Below are 20,692 nucleotides of genomic sequence, written 5' to 3'. Positions count from 1 at the left end.
GATCTCCCACTGTGTGTGTCATTCCTCTTATATGAAACGTTGAAAACAAGCTGATCGAGAGACAAAAAACTAGATGAGTGGTTCCCAGGGGCTGCAGGGACAGGAAGATGGGAACAACTGCTATAGCCATGGGGTTTTTTCCTGGGTGATGAAAAGGTTCTGGACTTCGACCGGTCGGTCAGTTGCTCAACCTTATGAATATAATAAAAATTACTGAGTTGTGTAATTTTAAGTGATGAATTTAAAAAAATAAAACGGTGAATTTTATATATGAATTATACCTCAATTCTAAAAATAGTGTATGAGTCAAATATTATTCTTACCATTTTATAGATATACTAACTGAAGCAGAGATTTTAAGTAATTTGACTAAATGGTGGAGCCCAGACTTAAAAAATCTAATAAACACGTTAACAGCAGAAATAATGTTAGCACATTATTTAGTTTTAAATTCTCCCCACCCAATCAAGAGATCTAAAAATAAATCTGCTAGGGAATTCTAGAACAGCTTCTTGCTTGTGCTGACAATGGGTCCAGGGAGGGCTGATACTAAATCTCCTCTATACTTTGCTTTGTATGTACACCTGAACCTGCCGGAGTTCAATGGGTCTTCCTGTATCCACGAAAGAAAGGACAAGAGGAAATTGAGAAGCCAGTCTTAGAATTTTGGAGCTACAAAAGGTAACCTACCTTCAGAATTTCTTTTATGTAAGAAAAACAGGCATCTCTCTTTGTAAAATTACAGTTGTTTACAACAGAATACAATCCTAATTTCTACTTGGTAACCTTACTTCTATAGACCTAATCATATTAAAGCATTACATTAACTCCTCATTTCTCTATTTTTCTTACATCTAATTGATAACCAAGACTTTACTTATACTTATTTTTTTAAGCAGCCTCCACACCAATATGGGGCCTGAACTCATGACCCTAAGATTTTTTTTAAGATTTTATTTATTTATTCATGAGACACACAGAGAGAGGCAGAGACCTAGGCAGAGGGAGAAGCAGGCTCCTCGCAGGGAGCCCAATGTGGGAATTGATCCCTAGACCCAGGATCACATGCTGAGCCCAACACAAATGCTCAACGACTGAGCTACCCAGGCATCCCACAACTCTGAGATTAAGAGTTGCATGCTCCTCTCAGGGTCATGAGATCAGATTCTGAGTCTGCACTGGGCATGGAGCCTCCTTAAGACTCTTTCTCCTCCCTCGCCCTTTTCCTCTGCTCCTCACTCCTTTCTCTTTCTCAAAAAACGGGGAGGGGATGCCTGGGTGGCTCAGTTGGTTAAGTGTCCAAATTTTGATCTCAGCTGAGGTCTAAGCCCAGGGTCACTGAGTTCAAGCCCAACACTGGGTTTCACCCTGGGCGTGGAGCCTAAACTTAATAAAACAACACACACACACAGAATTGTATGCTCTACTGACTGAGCCAGCCAGATGCCCTCAAGATAACTAAAAGGGGACTAAGTTTCCACTTAGTACCAGTACTATAAACCATCAATATAAAACTTGAAGTTATGTGATAACAAAGAATTATCCTAATGAAGTAATCCTTTTTTCCTGAGTGAATTGAAGAGATGGAAGATGATATCCATACCAACAGTAGGCTGAGAATCAACTACACTGTGAAAGTACTTTAATACTGTGAACCTGAAAAGATGAAATTTCCAGACCCCATGCAAGTGGAGAGGGTATTAACCTGAAGATGTAGTAGGAACTAGTTTAATCCAAGGAACTGCCATTTAAACCACCCTTCAACACTTTACTGAAAAGAATAGGAGGGGCGCCTGAGTGGCTCATCTGGCAAGCCTCTAACTCAATTTCGGCTCAGGTCATGACCTCAGGGTTGTGAAATGGAGCCTGGCACTGGGTTCCACACCTGGCACGGAGCCTGCTTGGGATTTTCTCTCTCCTTCTGCCCTCTCACCTCAAAAAAGAGAGAGAGAGAGAGAGAGAGAGAGACAGAGAGAGAGAGAGAGAGAATTGCACATGTTCCTCTCTGCACCCTTAATTATTAGAAAAAAAATAAATTTAGTGATCTTCCTGCAAGCAGATTACCATGTTCTGCAGGAACATCATGTGGACTAATGTGAAAGTTTCAATCAGAAAGATTCAGAAATTTAGTTTTATTATAGGTAGCTCTTCACATGTAAGTCCAGTTTTGCAAAAATTCATTTGCATAAAAACAAACAGTAAACTGAAGAATTGATGGACACTGTCAGTGAATTGGGAGAATCATCAGAAGCCTACCCAGAGTGGCCTTACCTTCCACAGTGACCTCAATTTCAGGAACTTTTGAATTGCTCCCAGGGCTCCGTGGTCTTTTCGGGGACTGCAAGGCTATAAAAGAAGCATGTGATCACTTCTGCATATTGTAAAAAACAAAACAAAAACCCAGAAGGAGATGCTTTATAAAAGCAGAGTATTAAAATTCATACAGTTTGGGTCTTTTCAAAGAAACCTGAAGAATTAAAGTGGTAGTGTAATCCTCTACCCTAGTCTCAAACGTAGATGTGGAAACATGAATGAAGGAGGATTGCAAACATGAAATTTTCATGAAATGTCTCAAAAGGGGGAGGAGAGCCTATTATATAAAATACCTTAAAAAGCCAAGAAATAAACTGAAAGCCCCCAAAAGACACGAGCGCATGATTCAGTGTGATTTAGGTAATGACGATAAAGAATGTTTTAATGCACAGAGGTGTAACAAAGCATATATGTTCTCTTACCTTTAGTGTTTATTTTACTAGCCATTCCAGGAGGCAGGTAGGAAATAACTAGTTCAGGTCTATAAAGAAAACCAAGAAATGTTACAATAGCCACCATACTATTGATCTTCACAGCTAGTAAACATTATCACAAGCAGTGATTTTTTTTTTATAGATGCTATCATTCATAATGCGACAATGCATTCTGTCGTTATGGATAAAAACAACTCTCACTTTTCCCTCCCACCATAATGTGCTACATGAATTTGAAGAGTAAATGACTTCTTCCATGAAATGAAAATTAATGAACACTAGTTTACTTTCTGCAAGCATGGAAATCCTGCAGATGTGTAAATAAGAAACACAAGCACTGAAACTCAGCTGTCCACGAGCTGCCTCAGGAATACTGGAAGAGATACAGATCTGCGTCTTCATCCTTCACTCAATTACTGAGAAATGTTAAGAGTCAACACAGTACCTGTGACCAAGGTGAACATCACCCCTGTAAGGCAGGGGGGTCACCCTTCTCCTTGTATGGAAGAAGAAAATCTACACAGGTTAAAGGATTTTAAGCTCAGAGCTGTGCTTCCCATCACAGACTACAAAGCCTTAGCTATTGCGTACAGCTAGGAAAACTGCAAATAGAAAGAAAACTTTACTGTTTTGATTCCAGAAATGACTACATGGGCAAATTAAACTTACTTTTTAACAACAAACTTGATTTTATTACTCCCACGGACAATTCTTTCAAGTCGTGGGATTCCAAACCAGGTAGGGCTTCGGAAGGGAATGCCTTCTGGCAAGCCTTCTACATAAAGGAACTCAGGGTTTGATTCAAACACAGGGTATGGAACCTTCACTGCCTCTGTGAGTCCAAGAGCTTGAGCTGCAGGTTAAGAAAATATAACACATGTAAGGTAAAATGTTAAGAGACATTCTTTTATTTTTGTCCGCATTCTTTTTAAAAATTTTTCATTTTATCAAGGTATAGTTGACATATAACATTACATTAGTTTCAGGTATATAGCATAATGCTTTGGTATTTGCATAAATAGCAAAATGATCACCAGAGTAAGTTAACGTTTCGGCATTCTCAAATGTGTTATGCAAAGATTCCCTATCATCTAGCGATATCCACTCAGTATTTTTTTTTATTAAGGGAGTCTCGATTCAATTATTAGAAGCATTTTGCATAGTATATTGTGCAAAACTGACGAACTGGCCTAAAAAATGAGTAATTTGAAAAAGAACATTTTAACACTTAAGGAAATCCAAAGGATAGTTCTATTACTAGTCAAAATGATCTCTGTGCTCTGGGCAGAAATAAACTATGGGCCAAGGCATACTGAAAGAGCCAAGTTTGCTGTTGAAAGATATGAGTTGCATATGGTGCACCTAAGTGGAATTCATCAAGTTAGAGAGATCAGAGGCAAAGATTCCAGATTCCATATCTGGGACACAAAATGTTAACACCTTTTAATAATGATGGATGGGAAGGCCCCGGGGAAATTGCTATCACTCCCACTCCTTACTTCCTTTTCCATGATAGACACACCCAATCAACTGAAACACTCTTGCTGAATCTCCTCAGAATCCTCCTCAAGACAGCGCTCCAGGAAACCGCTGTCAACAAATCTACGTTGAAACAAACGATGAAACCTATTTGCTGTATGTGCGGTGTTAGCCAGATTCGAAGTGTACAGTGGAACCAAGCCTTCCCCCAACTCCTCCCTTCCTCTCCCATTTGGACATCCCAGAAAACCTAACCTGAGAGCAATAAAGTAACTTGGCTCAGGTTAAGTAGCAAATTTGGTAGCAGAAATAAATGAAAACCCAGTTTTGGGGAACTTACTTTCATAGGCCCGAACTGTTAGAATTCATTCAGAACACTGACTCTCATTTAGGTTTCTAAACTAAGACATAATCACTAGGTCTTACTTACCGAATTTCAAATTAAAAATCTCTTCCACTTGTTTCCGTAGCTTGGTAATTCTGACATTCCAGTCTTCTTTGACTGGAAAGCAGAAATAAATGTAATTAACAATGTTCCTTCCTGGTGCTGACACAAAATTAGGCTGGATTTCCCAGTGAGGCTGTTTTGTTTTGCTTTTTTAAAAAAAGATGTTATTTATTTATTCATGAGAGACACACATAGAGAGAGGCAGAGACACAGGCAGAGGGAGAAGTAGCTTCCATGCAGGGAGCCCGGTGTGGAACTCAATCACGGGACTCCAGGATCACGCCCTGAGCCAAAGGCAGACGCTCAACCACTGAGACACAAAGGCATCTCTCCCAGTGAGGTGGTTTTTTAAAAGATTCAGATATATCTGACATACAACATCGTAATCATTTGGGATGTACAAACCAGTGATGCTCTGAATTTGACTTCTTAGAAACAAAACCTTTGGGGGGGGCACCTGGGTGGCTCAGTGATTAAGCATCTGACTTCGGCTCAGGGCATGATCCTGGGGTCCTAGGATGGAGTCTCACATCAGGCTCCCCACAGCCTGCTTCTCCCTCTGCCTGTATCTCTGCCTCTCTCTGTCTCTCATGAATAAATAAAACCTTAAAAAAATAAAATAAAAAAGAAAGAAACAAAATCTTTGGGTCTTAAAGAGGAGGATTCCCTGCACTATCAAATATCAGAACTTCAGGAAGACATAGGCAAATTTCAATTAATATTGTGAATGAGGGAAAAAAATTGTGAATGAGGAGGAAACTATTCGTAAGCGCACTCTATGTGAGTGGTCTTTGAGCATTCCGCCCTGGAGGTGTAGCACAGAATGCCGTCAGGACAGAGAGAAGCAGCTGTGTCAGGGATTTGGCATCCTACACCTGCTTCACAGAACACCCTCAATTGTATTTGCTCCCTGTATAGGCGTTCCCTGTCTTATCAAACTGATGTGTGGCCAGAAGCCCACAGAAAGCAAAACTTCACTCATTACAGAAAAAATACAGGAGAGATACGTGTTGAGATGATCAGAGAGGGCTTACTTGACACTATTCACGTCTATAATCTGGCTTATTTCATTCCCCTTATTTAGAAGACAACTATCCCCTTTTAGATAAAGGGAAAATGAGCCACTGCAGAAGACACGTAGGATGTCACTGACTTAAAGGAAGACACGCAGGACTTGTTTAGTGGAGCTGTGGCTGGAGGCCTGGGGGGTAAGGGGAGGGGGCTTTGAGGGGAGGGGCTGGACAAAGAGAGGAGAGCAGGGGAGGGGGGAGCTCAAGGATCACTCTGTGTGGATGTCATCTGTGTTTGTGGATGAAGGCAGTGGGAAATGCTGGGGACACTGTGGCTTCGGAAAATCTCACAACACACTGTTTACTTTTGCTGTAGAAATACTTTAAAAAACAGTTGCTCTAAAAGAAAACCTAGCATCTCAAAGGTTTAATATTGTGTGGCTCAACTGTTCAGCTGGAAGAAGTTAAGTCTGGTAAAGGCCAGATTTGAATTATTACTATAAAAACATCAAGACTCCCTTCCTCCAAGTCAAGAGCTTCTGTTCACTTGTCTAATTTCTGCCCTATGCTACAACTCCTAGGCTGGTATCTGCTGACTAACAGAAAACCATCTCTGCACTAATTCCAGGACGTAAGTAACTATCCCGATTCTGCCCCTGCAAACAGCAATCACCTGGTTAACTCCAAGACTTCCTTCCATGTGACATTTGTGTATCTTCCCCAAAATTGAGGGCAAAGTGCCTGACAGTATGTTTTTTTTTTCCTGACAGTATGTTTAAGTGTACAGCTTTTATCAAATCTTATGTCATGCCAAGAATCAAGTAGACCTAATGGCATCACTAACTTTTGTCACACAGGTTGACAGGAATTGGCCCAGTGAAAGCTGAATGCCTGGTTCACTGGCAGACTGGATAAACATTTTGTTAGAATGAAGAATGACAACTTTAATTCTTGCCAAGGTCTCCTAGGAATGGTGGAAGGCTAAGTATCGTTAATGATTTAAAACATCGAGGATTTTTTGATGACAGGCTTTTCTTCTCTTTCTTTTCTTTTCTTTCTTTCCTTCCCCTCCCTTCCTTCCTTTCCTTCTTTCCTTCCCTTCCCTCCTCCCTTCCTTCCCTTCCTTCCTTCCTTCCTTCCTTCCTTCCTTCCTTCCTTCCTTCCTTCCTTCCTTCCTTCCTTCCAGATTTTATTTATTTGACAGAAAGAGAGAGAGAGAGCACACAAGCAGGGGGGCCTGCAGGCAGAGGCAGACGAAGAGGAAGAAACAAAGCTTCCCACTGAGCAGGGAGCCTGATGCAGGGCTCAATCCCAGGATTCCGGGATCACAACCAGAGCTGGAGGCAGACACCCAACCCGACTGAGTCACCCAGGTGCCCCAATGACAGGCTTTTCAAGTATCTATGCTAGAAGACAACAGATCAAGTACAGCTGAAAACAGGACACCTAAATCTAGTGCCAGGCACATCTTTACCACTCTCAGGTTTGTATTCACTAACAGAATTACTCAGTAGTGGGCAGCACAGATGGCTCAGCGGTTTAGCACCACCTTCAGCCCAGGGCCTGATCCTGGAGACCCGGGATCAAGTCCCACATCAGGCTCCCTGCATGGAGCCTGCTTCTCCCTCTGCCTATGTCTCTGCCTCTCTCTCCCTGTATCTCTCTGAATGAATGAATAAATTAAAATCGTAAAAAAAAAAAAAAGTTACTTAGTAGTGATCACATTAATCACAACCTTGAATTTGACTTCTCTCTTGAGAAATGAAGACCCATATGGAGATTTTCATCATAATCCCACTAATCCAGGTTAACCCCATTCCACTTTTGAGAATAATTCTCTATCACTTCTCTCAACAAAGCCTAGGTCATCCTGTCTTTATCACCAATACTGTTTCTTTGCCTAAGTCAAAAGCACATTAAGAAGGTCGCTGTGTGGCTTCTGATGCTCATTGATCATGCCGTTTACCCAGCAGGATTCCTGGCACAGGAGAATTCTGTTTCCCTTGTACCATGTTTCTGAACCACTTTGTACGCCAGTATAAACACAATTTTTAAAAAAAAAATTTATTCATTTATTCATGAGAGAGACGGAGAGAGACAGAGACACAGGCGGAGGGAGAAGCAGGGAGCCTGATGTGGGACTTGATCCTGATCTCTGGGATCACGACTTGAGCCGAAGGCAGATGCTTAACTGCTGAGACACCCAGGTGTCCCAACACAAACAATTTTATAATCTCTTTGGCTTATTTGCTGACTCTCGCCAGCTGCCCACAAGTACCCTCAGAACTGAAGGATCAGTATTAAGTATAGACACCTTGTATACCATTTTGCTACAATATTTGTAAGAACAATTAACTGTGTGAATTCAGAAACACCACCTAGTTCTGTAGGGGGTGCCATTTTCTGTAAGCTATAGAATACAGGCAAGCAGTGGTCACTTTTTCTGACATTATGCATGGTAAACAAAAAAATGGCAAAGAAATAAAGGCAGACTTATAGTTCTTTGAAGAAAATAAAACCATTCATTCACACAACTGAGACTGAGACCTCACAGTTCTACTGGGCTATGAGGTCACTGCAGCTGCTGGAATTACAGTGTTTGTCATTAAAAACAAAAAACAAAACAAAACAAAAAAAACGGGATGCGTGAATAAAGATTAAGGTCTCAATCTGCATGGTAGGCCACATTAGCCCCATGTGGGGGCTGAACCAAGCACTTGAAATGTGGTTTGTTGAAGTGAAATGTACTCTAAGGATAAAACTTGCACAAGAGTTTTACCTCATCATGTGTTTATTTCAATTGATTACAGGTTGAAACACTGATTTAGCTACTGGAAAATTAAAAATGACACATGTGGCTTGCATTTGAGATGCACGTTATATTTCTACTGAACATCACTGATCTAAATTCAAAGCCTGAGGTGCACTTGGGTTGCTCAGTGGTTGAAAGTCTACCTTTGGCTCAGGGCGTGATCCTGGGGTTCTGGGATCAAGTCCCACATTAGGCTCCCCGAAGGGAGCCTGCTTCTCTCTTTGCTTCTCTCTGTGTGTCTCTCACAAATAAAATTTTATAAAAAAATATTTACATTCAAAGTCTGAGCCTTCCCAAAATTACCTGGGTGTGTACTGATAAATCAAGGTGTGCCTGCACTGAATGTCAACATATGATTTTGAAGGGGAAGGGAGAAAAGATGAGCTCTGTCCCTTTAAAATAAGATTGTCAAAAAGGTTAACACACACTGATCTAAGCTTTTAAAAAGGAATTCATAACTATCTTACCTGGTGTATTCGTTCTTGGCTGAGTGACTTCAGTAGTACTGTGGGTCAGAAGTTCTGGTCTGCAAAAAGGTGCGTGAGATTATTAAGAGAGCAGGCAGGGAATGCTTTATAGGCCTTCCTCACACAGCTGTGCACTGCCAATAATTTCCAATATGGTTCATTCTGCCTTTATACCCAATGGGGTAAAAATCAGTTTGAGGACTTGATTATTTTGAGAATAGTAATTTTCACAGATTCAGGTTCAGATCTGTATGTCCTCAAAGGCATCTGAAGCTCAACTACACAGAAACAGTCGCCATTTCACCCAAAACAGTTCTAGTATTTCTAAAATCAGATGAACTCCACCATAATACCTGTAATATCTGGTCCTGTTGTCCTAAAGTTCCCTCTCCCTTGTACAGTGAGACCCAGTGACAAAGGCAAGAACCCCAATGAGTAAGCCACAGACAGCTACCCATTCTACCCCTACCGCTTTAATAAATACCCTTCTGTATTAAAGACGGGCATTCTGCACCCTCTCCCTGGCCCCATATCACCCATTCTGCTACCCTTCAAACTCAAGGCAGAAGAATCCTTTTAAAATACAAATCCAAATTACTAGTATTATTATTAAAGTAAGCTCTACGCCCAACTTGGGGCTTCAACTTGCAATATGAGAGTCATAATACGGTACCGACTGAGCCAGCCAGTCGTCCCTCCAAATTCTTTTAAGACAAACTGGCTTTAAAACCTTTCAATTACTCCATTGATAGTCCAGTACTAAAGGCCTTTCTCCGTGCCCACGTCTGCCAGGCTTCCCATTCCCACAGGGCATCACTCCTTCCACAAAGAATGGTGTAGTTATGTGACCCATCCCTCCTCTACTTTTATTATTTCCTGTATTTGAAGTCCCTTTACACTACTTCATGCACAGCTGACCGATCAACCTGCCACCCCCCACTTTCTCCACCAAAGCACCCGGTAACATCTTATTGCATTTATCTCATATAATAAGCCTCCCAAGGACAAAGATCCCGTTGGACCCAGTTTTATCTATCTGGTATCTGGGAGTAAATAAACATTCGCTCAACACATGAACCTAACTCTAATATAACCTGATTTTAAATATGGAGAGTGAATCCAGCTGAGCAGGGAACAAAAGACCCACTTGCAGGAAATTAATCTTTTCTTAAGGACAGCATTACAATTTGTTTCCAGATATTATAATCTTACCTTTTAATAACAAATTTAATTCGATTGCCCACTTGTATGATTTTCTCCAGCCTTGGGATGCCATACCACGAGGGACTTCTAAAAGGAATGTTTTCAGGTAGTCCTTCCACGTAAAGGTCATTAGGATGTGCCTCAAATTTCTGGTAAGGTACAGCTTTGGCCTCTGTGCTCCCCAAGGCTTCCGCTTCACAAAAGAAAAGCAATTCAGGAGATTAAGTTTCTGTTGAAATCACCGTTTAGTACAATGCAAAGAAAGGTAGTGGTCAACTTTCGGAAAAGCAAAGTAAACCCTGGAAACATACACACTAACCATGGAAATAGATTCAGCACAGCAAAGGCAAGAATGAATGCCCCATGACCAAGAGGCTAACTTCTGGTGGAGGGGAGTTTCCGGATTTGAAGACCCTCTTATATATGTATGTATGTGTTTATTTATTTATTTGAAGTTCAACTTGGCAACAAATAGCCTAATACCCAGTGCTCATCCCACCAAGTGCCCCCCTCAGTACCCGTCACCCAGTCACCCCAACCCCTCACCCACCTTCCTTTCCATTACCCCTTGTTCGTTTCCCAGAGTTCAGGATCTCTCATGTTTTGTCACCCTTAGATATTTTCACTCATTTTCTCTCCTTTCCCCTTTATTCCCTTTCACTATTTTTTATATTCCCCAAATGAATGAGACCATATAATGTTTGCCCTTGGATTTGAAGACCATCTTTTAATAGCACTAAGGTACTACAAAAGAATCTTCAATATCTTTGGGAGGAAATAAAAGGATAAGAGAACAACCATAGAGAATAAAAAATCTAATTTAAGATACTACTTTTTCAAAGCATCTGGAGGCCGACTTTTGCTGCTTCATGTTCTGTGAGTGTGATAATCCTGTTAACTGACTCCTGCACACGAAGTTACTGCAGGCTCTATTCTTTACTTACATTGCAACCATGACATGAATGTTCCTTACCCCTTAAACCACACGAGTGTGACATTTTAAAAGGAAATAACTTCTGCGAAGAATGCATGGAATGGGAAATAAAAATAGCAAGCAGAGACTGCTTTAGATTAAAAGAAATGTATCAACCAAAGCTAATGCACCAATCTTGTTTAAACCCAAATTCAAAGAAAAACCTTTATTTGTTTTATTTATTTTTAAAAGATTTATTTTTTTATTCATGAGAGACACAGAGAGAGAGGCAGAGTGAGAAGCAGGCTCCATGCAGGGAGCCCAACGTGAGGCTTGATCCCAGGACTCCAGGATTACGCCCTGGGCCAAAGGCAGGTGCTCAATTGCTGAGCCACCCAGGCATCCCATTCATTCATTCATTCATGAGAGACGCAGAGAGAGATACAGAGGCAGAGACCTAGGCAGAGAGAGAAGCAGGCTCCCTGTGGGGAGCCTGACACGGACTCGATCCCAGAACCCCGGGATCACAGCCTGAGCCGAAGGCAGTCACTCAACCACTGAGCCACCTAGGCGTCCCAAAGCAAAACCTTTAAATGTCCTTTTCAGGTAAATGATAAACAGCTGATGGTGTGAGGTGTGACGACTACATGGTGCTCATGTAAGAAAATGAAAACACTATTCACGGAGGCATACTGAACACAATATAAGTAACATGACTTGCTTTATAGAACACTCTTACAAAGGGAAGAAAGAGGAAATGATGAACAGTGTGGAAAAATCTTAATGATCAAAGATTCTGAAAACTGGGTACATGGGAATGTTTTGCACTGCCTTTCCACTTTTGAATCTGTGGAGAACTAGAATTTTAAAGTGAAAAAATGAAATTTCCGATCTCTGCTCTGAAACCATACTTGAACAGAGCACTAAGAAAGATCTGAGGCCTTCCATTTAACTTGTTTCACTAGCACCAAATCTGAAGGGCTCAAGTACAGGATCTCTTCACTCTAAGTAAAGAATGTGTATTTGAAATCACACACACAATATGTAATAAAGATTCTGACCTTTAAAGGAACCACTCCCTCAAGAAATAGGGTAGAGCCTTCCACACCACACCCAGGAGAAATCTACGCTACAATAGGATATGTGATAGAATAATAATTACTCATGGAAATAGAGCAAAAAAGAATATGGTCATAACTCTAACAAAGAAGTTATTTATAGGAGAGGGGGAAGGCCAACTGCATCAGCTGGTCCCCAGTGAGGCCTCCTCTAGAGAATACAATGATCCGACTCCCTATTCCCTTCTTGTCCCCATACTATATAACCCCCCTTGTATATTATGTATCCATTTCCTTTTCTCCATGCACCTTTCTCTGCATCTGGATGAAAGCCCCTGGGGGAAGTCCACTGCCTTCTGCTCTGACTCATTCTCAGCACCTGGTGCCCAGGCGTCCAGAGGGGCCTAAGGCCTAAAACTGAGTATTCTGCAGAATCAGCGGAACCATCTAGACTTATTATGTTTGACACTTAGAGAAAACATAGGCTTTCCTCTTTGCCTTTTAGGAACCTTTAAAAAAAGCAGCAACCCTCTCTTGTCCTAGACTCACCTAAGAACCTAAATAAAAATAAAGAGCCAGGGATCCCTGGGTGGCGCAGCGGTTTGGCGCCTGCCTTTGGCCCAGGGCGCGATCCTGGAGACCCGGGATCGAATCCCACATCAGGCTCCCGGTGCATGGAGCCTGCTTCTCCCTCTGCCTATGGCTCTGCCTCTCTCTCTCTCTCTCTCTGTGACTATCATAAATAAATTTTAAAAAATTTAAAAAAAAATAAAGAGCCAGGCTTTTCACTGTTTATGACATAGCAACGTGTAAGCTCTTACCTATTTTCTTAGCTTTGACACAAGGCCAGAACATTTTTCTGTTGGCCACTTTTCGTGTGAGTGCCTTAGAACGTAGATCAAAAGCACATGTGGAGACTCGCGGGAAATGTGGCCTACTGCACTCTGAGAAACAAGCATTCCTTGCAGGCAGCTTCCAACAAGCCTCTAACATAGGAGAGTCAGAAGCTATGTCCACAGTAGGTGTGGAGCTGCGAGGGACAGGCCCTGTGCTCAACTCTCAGAAAGAAGCATTCCTTGAATGCAGCTTTCAACTAGCCTCTCACCTATGGGAGTTAGAATCTAGCTCCACTCTAGGTGAGGTATAAGGGCTTGTCAACAGCCTCTTCCTTCCATGAGGCCAAGTCAGCTGGCTTGGCAAGCATCAATGGCTTGGCAAGTCAGCTGACTTGGCCGACTATTTTCCCCCAAGCTCAACTTCCAGAACCACACATGAGGGCAAAGTTTAAACTGCTCATGCAAATACTCCTGGACTCTAATGACACTATGGTGGCTTTTCCAATGATGAATGACCTTCTTGATTTGATTCATTTTATTAAATGCCTTGGAAATATAATGATCTTTAAAGCTGTAAAGATGCCTAAGTTTATTACTCATTAGCTGATTTCTGACCAGGTATACCAAGAAGAGAGAACTTGTCACTAAAGTCTTTTTTTTTTTTTTAATAAGATTTTATTTATTCACGAGACACAGAGACATAGGCAGAGGGAGAAGCAGGCTCCCTGTGGGGAACCTGATGCGGGACTTCATCCCAGGATCCCGGGATCCCAGGATCACGACCTGAGCCAAATGCAGCTGCTCAACCGCGGAGCCACCCAGGTGCCCCAGTCCCTGGCTTTTTAACGTTGGCCACTTATTCCCATTTTTAAAGGTACAAAAGCCCCACGAACGGCATCTTTTGCGAGATTCAGCAAGTATGTTTGCCACACCTGGTTTAAGCAAGAATGATGTGCAGTATGTTTGTAGTTTAATGTCACTAAGGTCCTATATTCACGCTGGGTTGTCCAGAACAGGGATGAAGAGAAAAAACTTAAAATTCAGACTTCTCAGGGGATCCCTGGGTGGCTCAGGGGATCCCTGGGTGGCTTGCGCCTGCCTTTGGCCCAGGGTGCAATCCTGGAGTCCCGGGATCGAGTCCTGTGTCGGGCTTCTGGCATGGAGCCTGCTTCTCTCTCTGCCTCTCTCTCTCTCTCTCTCTCTCTGTCTATCATGAATAAATAAATAATAAAAAAAACTTTAAAAAAAAGATTAAAAAAAAAATTTCAGACTTCTCCCCAAGGCCTTCTAATCTGAAGTCAACATTACAGGTAAATGATCCATACAGATTCTGCCAACAACATGCGATCAGTGACCTAAGTTCCAAGATGCCACCTGAGATGCACCTAAGAGCTGCTTTAACACCCAGCGCCATGCACTGACCCCTGGAAACCACAGGGCAAATAAGAATTGTCACCCAGGAGACTTGGCTTTTTTTGTGGTGAAACTCAAATGGTTTCTCTCAAATAACAGTGAGAACCCCTGTGGGCCACCCACACTGACCTCTGCTGCAGCCTTCCCTGTGGAGGACAGCTGGGGCACCCCTGTACTGCCTTTGGACTACTCGGTGACATAATTTAATGAGGTCCAATGTACACTACCTGACTGAAAGGCTCAGTGGTTCCTGACGGCGTTAGCACACATTTCCATGACATTATCTATTCAGAGATTTGGTCAGTACCTGCTCCAGCCCCAGTCATAGTTCTAGAAGCAGATAAGATACAGAAGATCTTGGCTGTCATTATCTACGGGTATTGTAATGGGAGGCAGAAGACCACCCTCAGTGCTTGAGGATAGAAAATGTGATGACATATAATGAGCTTAGGGGTATAACAGTAGATGGTAACTCAGGAAAGACCTGGCCAATGGGGCCACATTTAAGATGTAAACGAAAAGAAGAGGCACAAAAACATCTCAGGTCATAGCAGGGGCACACTCCCAAGGACATGACCTTCGAAAAATAAAAGATAAGTAGATGGCAGTAACAACTGGTACCAGAAGAAAGGCAGGGTGGCTATGATCAGGGACTGTGGAGTTTATTCCAAGAAAAATGGGAGGCCATGGAACAGAAAAGAGGGAAGGGAAATGCCTCCATTTTATGTTTTGATGAGATGAAAACCTAGCTGCAAAAAAAAAAAAAAAAAAAAACCTGGCTGCTTTGTGGCACCAACTTTGACAACAGCAAGAGACAGCAGCAGAGAAGAAAGGAGTGTGGATTTGGGGTGGGCAGAAAGTCTGTCAGCAGGAGGCCATGTGAGAATTGAGAAGAGAAATCCAGGATCCTCGTGGGGCTTTGGCTGGGACGAAGTGGCGGGTGGTGCTACACAATGGTTGGGTAAAGGAATATGTTGCAAGGGCGGGGCGGGGGCGATGGGACAAAAATCTTAATTAGGCCATGTGAAATCTGCAGATATATCAAAACAGGTGGAGGAGGGAACCCTGGGTGGCGCAGCGGTTTAGCGCCTGCCTTTGGCCCAGGGCGCGATCCTGGAGACCCGGGATCGAATCCCACATCGGGCTCCCGGTGCATGGAGCCTGCTTCTCCCTCTGCCTATGTCTCTGCCTCTGTGTGTGTGTGTGTGTGTGACTATCATAAATAAATAAAAATTTAAAAAAAATTATGAAAAAACAGGTGGAGGAAAAAGAAAGGTCGAGTGTCAGTTGGGAATGTCCAGGGCTAGAAACTTAAATGCAAAAGCCATCAGGAAATTGGGACTCTGGGACGCCTGGGTGGCTCAGCAGTTAAGCGTCTTCCTTCAGCTCAGGGGTAATCCTAGAATCCCAGAATCAAGTCCCACCATCAGGCTGACTGCATGGAGCTTACTTATCCCTCTGCCTATGTCTCTGCCTCTCTCTTTCTGTGCCTCTCATGAATAAATAAATAAATAATCTTTTAAAAGTGGGGGGAAATAAAAGGGGGGGGTAGGGACTCTACTATGTTCCCAACGTGAGATGGGAAGGATTAGCTGCTGAGAAAGCACAGCAGGGAAAGAGCGAGAGGGCTCAGGAGCGAGCTGCCAGGCGGCACCCCAAGCTGTCCAGACTGAACTGAAGGGAGGTGTGGTCATGAGCAAGGAGGACAGCCACCGACACAAGAAGAAACCAAGAGTCACCCAGGTTTGAAACAACCAATCCCATTGCAGGGCACTGAAAATCAGGGCAAAGCAGGGGAACATGAGCCTTGGTAACAAAAGATGTTGCAGTGCCAAACCAAATCTAAGTATGGGTGGGTAAGTGTTCAGGGATGTGAGCCAGCAAGGCCAGGGAACGAGAGGAAAACAGGTGGTTCACACTGTGTTTTCAGATGACCAGACCTCCAATGACAGACTGCAACCCAGGCCCTTTCCGACAAAGAGACGCACCACGTGCTCCTACAGGGCCCAAAGACAAAGGACGACTGCCAGGTGCTGGGCGCTATATCAGTAATGCTGGGTCAGAGTTACTCAGGAAAAGAGCTCGAGTTTCCACTGCACCACTCTCTCCCCTGTGATATGGGTCTTGATGATTTACAGATGGATATTGACCAATTAAAGAAAACTGGAGGTGACACACCAGTCAGAATGGCTAATATTAACAAGTCAGGAAACTACAGATATGGGCGAGAGGATGCAGAGAAAGGGGACCCTCTTGCACTGTTGCTGGGAATGCAGGCTGGTGCAGTCACTCTGGAAAACAGGATAGAGGTTCCTCAAAAAGTTCAAAATAGAGCTACCATATGACCCAGGAATTGCACTACTGGGTATTTAGCCCCAAGATACAAATATAGTAACTGAAGGGACACATGCACCCCGGTTTACAGCAGTAATGTCCACAATAGACAAACTATGGAAACAGCCCAGATGTCAATGGACAGATGAAGAGATGAATGGACAAAGAAGATGTGGTATATATATAAAATGGAGTATTACCACCAAAAAAAAAAAAGAAATCTTGCTGTTTGCAATGACATGGATGGAACTAGAGGGTATTATGCTGGTAAAATAAGTCAGAGAAAGACAAATACTGTATGATCTCACTCATATGTGAAATTTAAGAAACTAAACATAATCATAAGGAGAGAGAAGTAAAAATAAAACCAGATGAAATCAGAGGGAGACAAACCGTCAGAGACTCTTAATCATAGGAAACAACCTGAGGGTTGCTGGGCGGGAGAGTAGAGGGACGGGGTAACAGGGTGATGGGCATTAAAGCAGGCGCGTGACGTGATGAGCATGGGGGGTTATACAAGACTGAATCGGTGAACGCTCTTCTGAAACTCACTGTATTTAATTTCTTTTTTTTTACTGTAATTTCTTAAAGCAAAATTTAGAAAACTTATTCTGTAATATACTTTAGTCATGGAGGAAATCAGACTTACCAAATTTTTTGCAGAAAAGCTGATCTACCATCTTCCGCAGTTTTGTGATTCTGGCGTACCACTCTTCCTTCACTGTAAGAGCAACAAATATAAAAATGTCCATCACTAAACTAGGCCAAGTAAGTATTATGATTTTTCTTAAAGTTTATTTAAGTAATCTCTATATCCAATGTGGGGCTCGAACTCATGACCCTAAGATCTCACATCTCACAAATAAGTATGATACCCATGGCTCTGTGCTCTAAAAAGTGAACCCTTTTATGTCCTGTGGATGATGATGAGAGAGGATTCCACTGACCAACACAGACGTGGATAAAACACTCTGCTACACTGTGCCAGACTTTGTGTCTCAGAAGTAGAACAGGTATAGTTCTCTTCACCTACCCAGAAATGTGATGTTTACATTTAATTATAATGGATTATTAGGAGGAACGTAAGTTTATTCTTCTTGAAAGCATAGTATTGCAATATTGTGTGTTCCTTGTATATAATGTTCTGATTTTGCACATTATTTAAAAGTTATCTCTATGCCCAAGGAGGGCTCGAACTCACAACCCCTATCAAGAGTCACATGTTCTACCAACAGGGCTAGCCAGGGATCTCACTTTGACACATAGTTTGAAACAAGACTGGAGACCTACCTCCTGAAGCTGGTTTATCAAGCTGTAAGTCTTCACGTGTTGAATTCAGAAGTTCATGTCTGTAAGGTAAGAAAAAAATACTAAGAATTTACCAGGCAACATTTAGCAAAAGTAGCAACTACTAGTACTTATTTGATATTCAGTCATGAAGACTAGTTTTAAAAAGAAGAGACAATCTGGACTCTTAAGCACAATTAAACCCTTATTTCTGGAGATTTCAAGAGGTACATCTTGGAGCATTTGTCCTTCATGGAAACACTTCACTTTGCAACCCAAAGATATCTCATAAAAGCATATACCAAAAGAAGTGAACCACAAAAATTTTCAATGAGATCCTTTAATTTTACATTATACTCAGGACTACCTCACCTTAAGACATCTATAAATTGGTTATAAAAATCCTAATTATACTTCAATACTAACACACCTGCAAGACAGAGTACATGTTTTGGTTTTTGTTTTTTTTTTTTTTGTTTTGTTTTTTTGTTTTGTTTTTGTAATACAAAACTGCCCAGAAAACATAATTTCTAGATCACAGAATTTTCATAAACTAACATATATCCCATCATTCCATTTTGATGTAATGAGCTATAGTTGGGGTTGTGGATAAGGGTGGGAATTGGGTCAGATATAAGCATGACCCTATTAACAACCATCTCAAAAATGTTGGAAACAAGCACAGGATTAAATCAAGGGTGTATACATAATATTTAAATAATATTAGTGAGCTATAAATAAAACATATGCTAAGCTCTATAGAATTACCCTTCTAAATCAATCAAATACTTTACACACATCAAGAATAACCACATTAACTATTAGGGAAAGACTTTAGAAGTCCCTCTCAATGTGGAAGAGAGCCTGTCACAAATAAGTATATTGAAAGGACCTGAAACAGGATGTGCACAGCCTAAATTATTCAACAATACACTTGCATTAACATTTAAACATCCAAACAGTTTTATACCCTTCAAGGTTAGCAAATAAAAGCAATGCTATATATAAAAAATTTATATACAGAAGTTCTATATAAATATAACAAATTTATAAAATAAATTCTGTATTTTCTTTAAATATTGTTATTTAAAAATGAATTCAAAACCTCTAATATTAAAAGCACAATAAAATGATAGATCACACAAGTTTTCTTAAAACAATGAATGTATTCATTTATCAATGTATGGGGGAAAGGGGATGCTGACTGATGGTCCTTGGGTAGTGTCAGGGTTTTAGAATAAGCCCATTTGTTTGACAATTCAATTTCATGAGCCTACTAGATCTTGAAACTATAATTTGTTTGCAACGACTTCTCTCTGTGGAGGACAGCTCACTTATTACCTTGAGATACCTCTTGGGTCTTTTTCATGCTTAGTTAAATCTTAAAAGCTGTCATCCCCTTACTGAATACCAGTATAGACGCAAGCATGCTTGGTTGTAATCTTTGATCAAAACAGTTGTTAAATTTCCATTTTTTTTTAGCAGCACCAGAGTGTTCCCAAAGTAATGAAGTTGAATACTTCTGCAAATGATAATACTATTACTCTACCACTTTTTAAAAAACATTTATTTTATTTGAGAGCGAACATGGGGGCAGGGGTAAGAGGGAGAGAAAGAGAGAATCTTAAGCAGACTCTGTGCAGAGCCTGAGGCGGGGCTTGATCTCAGGTCCCTGGGATGACAACCTGAGCCAAAACTTAAGAGTCAGATATTTATCCAATTGAGCCACCCAGGCACCCCATTCCACTACTTTACTGTTTTGTTTTTTTTTTTTTTTTAAGATTTATTTATTTATTTATGATGGACAGAGAGAGAGAGAGAGAGAGAGGGAGGCAGAGACACAGGAGGAGGGAGAAGCGGGCTCCATGCCGGGAGCCCGACGTGGAACTCGATCCCGGGACTCCAGGATCGTGCCCTGGACCAAAGGCAGGCGCTAAACCGCTGAGCCACCCAGGGATCCCCTAATTTACTGTTTATAGTTCAAGATATGTCAGAAAAAAAGTTCAAAAATCAGTTATAATAATATGCACACAGAATCAAAAGATTCATTCCTAATCACAAGACTTCAAATGAAAGCATGTCTTTCAGCAGAAGCACACTCATGGTAACACCCTTGGGCCTGATGGTTTATCTCTCTCATGGCTATAACTGGTTGAGGAATAAGCACTTGACAGAATTCTAACTGGGGAAGAGGAAGGCCACCTTCCAAGAGAAACACAGGTAGCTGTGGGCTCTCCTCCATACACTGCCTGGCTGGGACGCCAGGAATTTCTGCATCTGGCACATAATTGGTCTAAGGAAACTAGCAGCCCAAAGAAGGAAGAATCCGGAGAATAAAAGCAGAGCCTTCCATACCAGTTTTAATTATCTTACCCCTGACCTTCTCAGGTGAGATAAGCATATTCCTGTATGAAGGTGACTAACAAGGATTTTTGTCCCTCACTGCTGCAATTCCTAACCACTACCCTACCCTTTCCATGGCAGAAAGTCTCTATTTATGGGTGCCTTTGGGGGGGGGGCGCTCAGTTAAGGGTCCATCTCTTGGTTTTGGCTAAGGTTGTGATCTCAGGGTCATGAGATTGAGCCCCACATCGGGCTCCATGCTCATCATGGAGTCTGTTGGAGATTCTCTCTCTCTCTCTCTCTCTCAAATAAATAAATAAATCTTAAAACAAAACAAAACAA

The 20,692-nt window shown here is 41.8% G+C and overlaps 1 protein-coding gene across 11 annotated transcripts in view; it reads right to left on the bottom strand.

Moving 5' to 3' along the window:
- The window catches only part of GTF2I (general transcription factor IIi), a 113,076-nt gene that overhangs the window by 16,160 nt on the left and 76,224 nt on the right, over nucleotides 1-20,692 (bottom strand). For all 11 annotated transcript variants that reach the window (XM_055339430.1, XM_055339432.1, XM_055339436.1 and 8 more), the window contains 8 exons: nucleotides 18,011-18,069; nucleotides 17,370-17,441; nucleotides 10,176-10,359; nucleotides 8,964-9,022; nucleotides 4,657-4,728; nucleotides 3,417-3,600; nucleotides 2,736-2,794; nucleotides 2,272-2,346 (listed from right to left, as the gene is read on the bottom strand). In XM_055339430.1, the coding sequence (XP_055195405.1) occupies nucleotides 2,272-2,346; nucleotides 2,736-2,794; nucleotides 3,417-3,600; nucleotides 4,657-4,728; nucleotides 8,964-9,022; nucleotides 10,176-10,359; nucleotides 17,370-17,441; nucleotides 18,011-18,069 (764 nt within the window). The remainder of the gene's footprint in view (nucleotides 1-2,271; nucleotides 2,347-2,735; nucleotides 2,795-3,416; nucleotides 3,601-4,656; nucleotides 4,729-8,963; nucleotides 9,023-10,175; nucleotides 10,360-17,369; nucleotides 17,442-18,010; nucleotides 18,070-20,692) is intronic.

Source organism: Nyctereutes procyonoides, unplaced genomic scaffold (genome assembly GCF_905146905.1).
Source record: "Nyctereutes procyonoides isolate TBG_1078 unplaced genomic scaffold, NYPRO_anot_genome, whole genome shotgun sequence".
Taxonomy (NCBI): Eukaryota; Metazoa; Chordata; class Mammalia; order Carnivora; family Canidae; genus Nyctereutes; species Nyctereutes procyonoides.
Note: the sequence above shows the minus strand (reverse complement) of the source record. Positions and strands in the feature narration are given on the sequence as shown.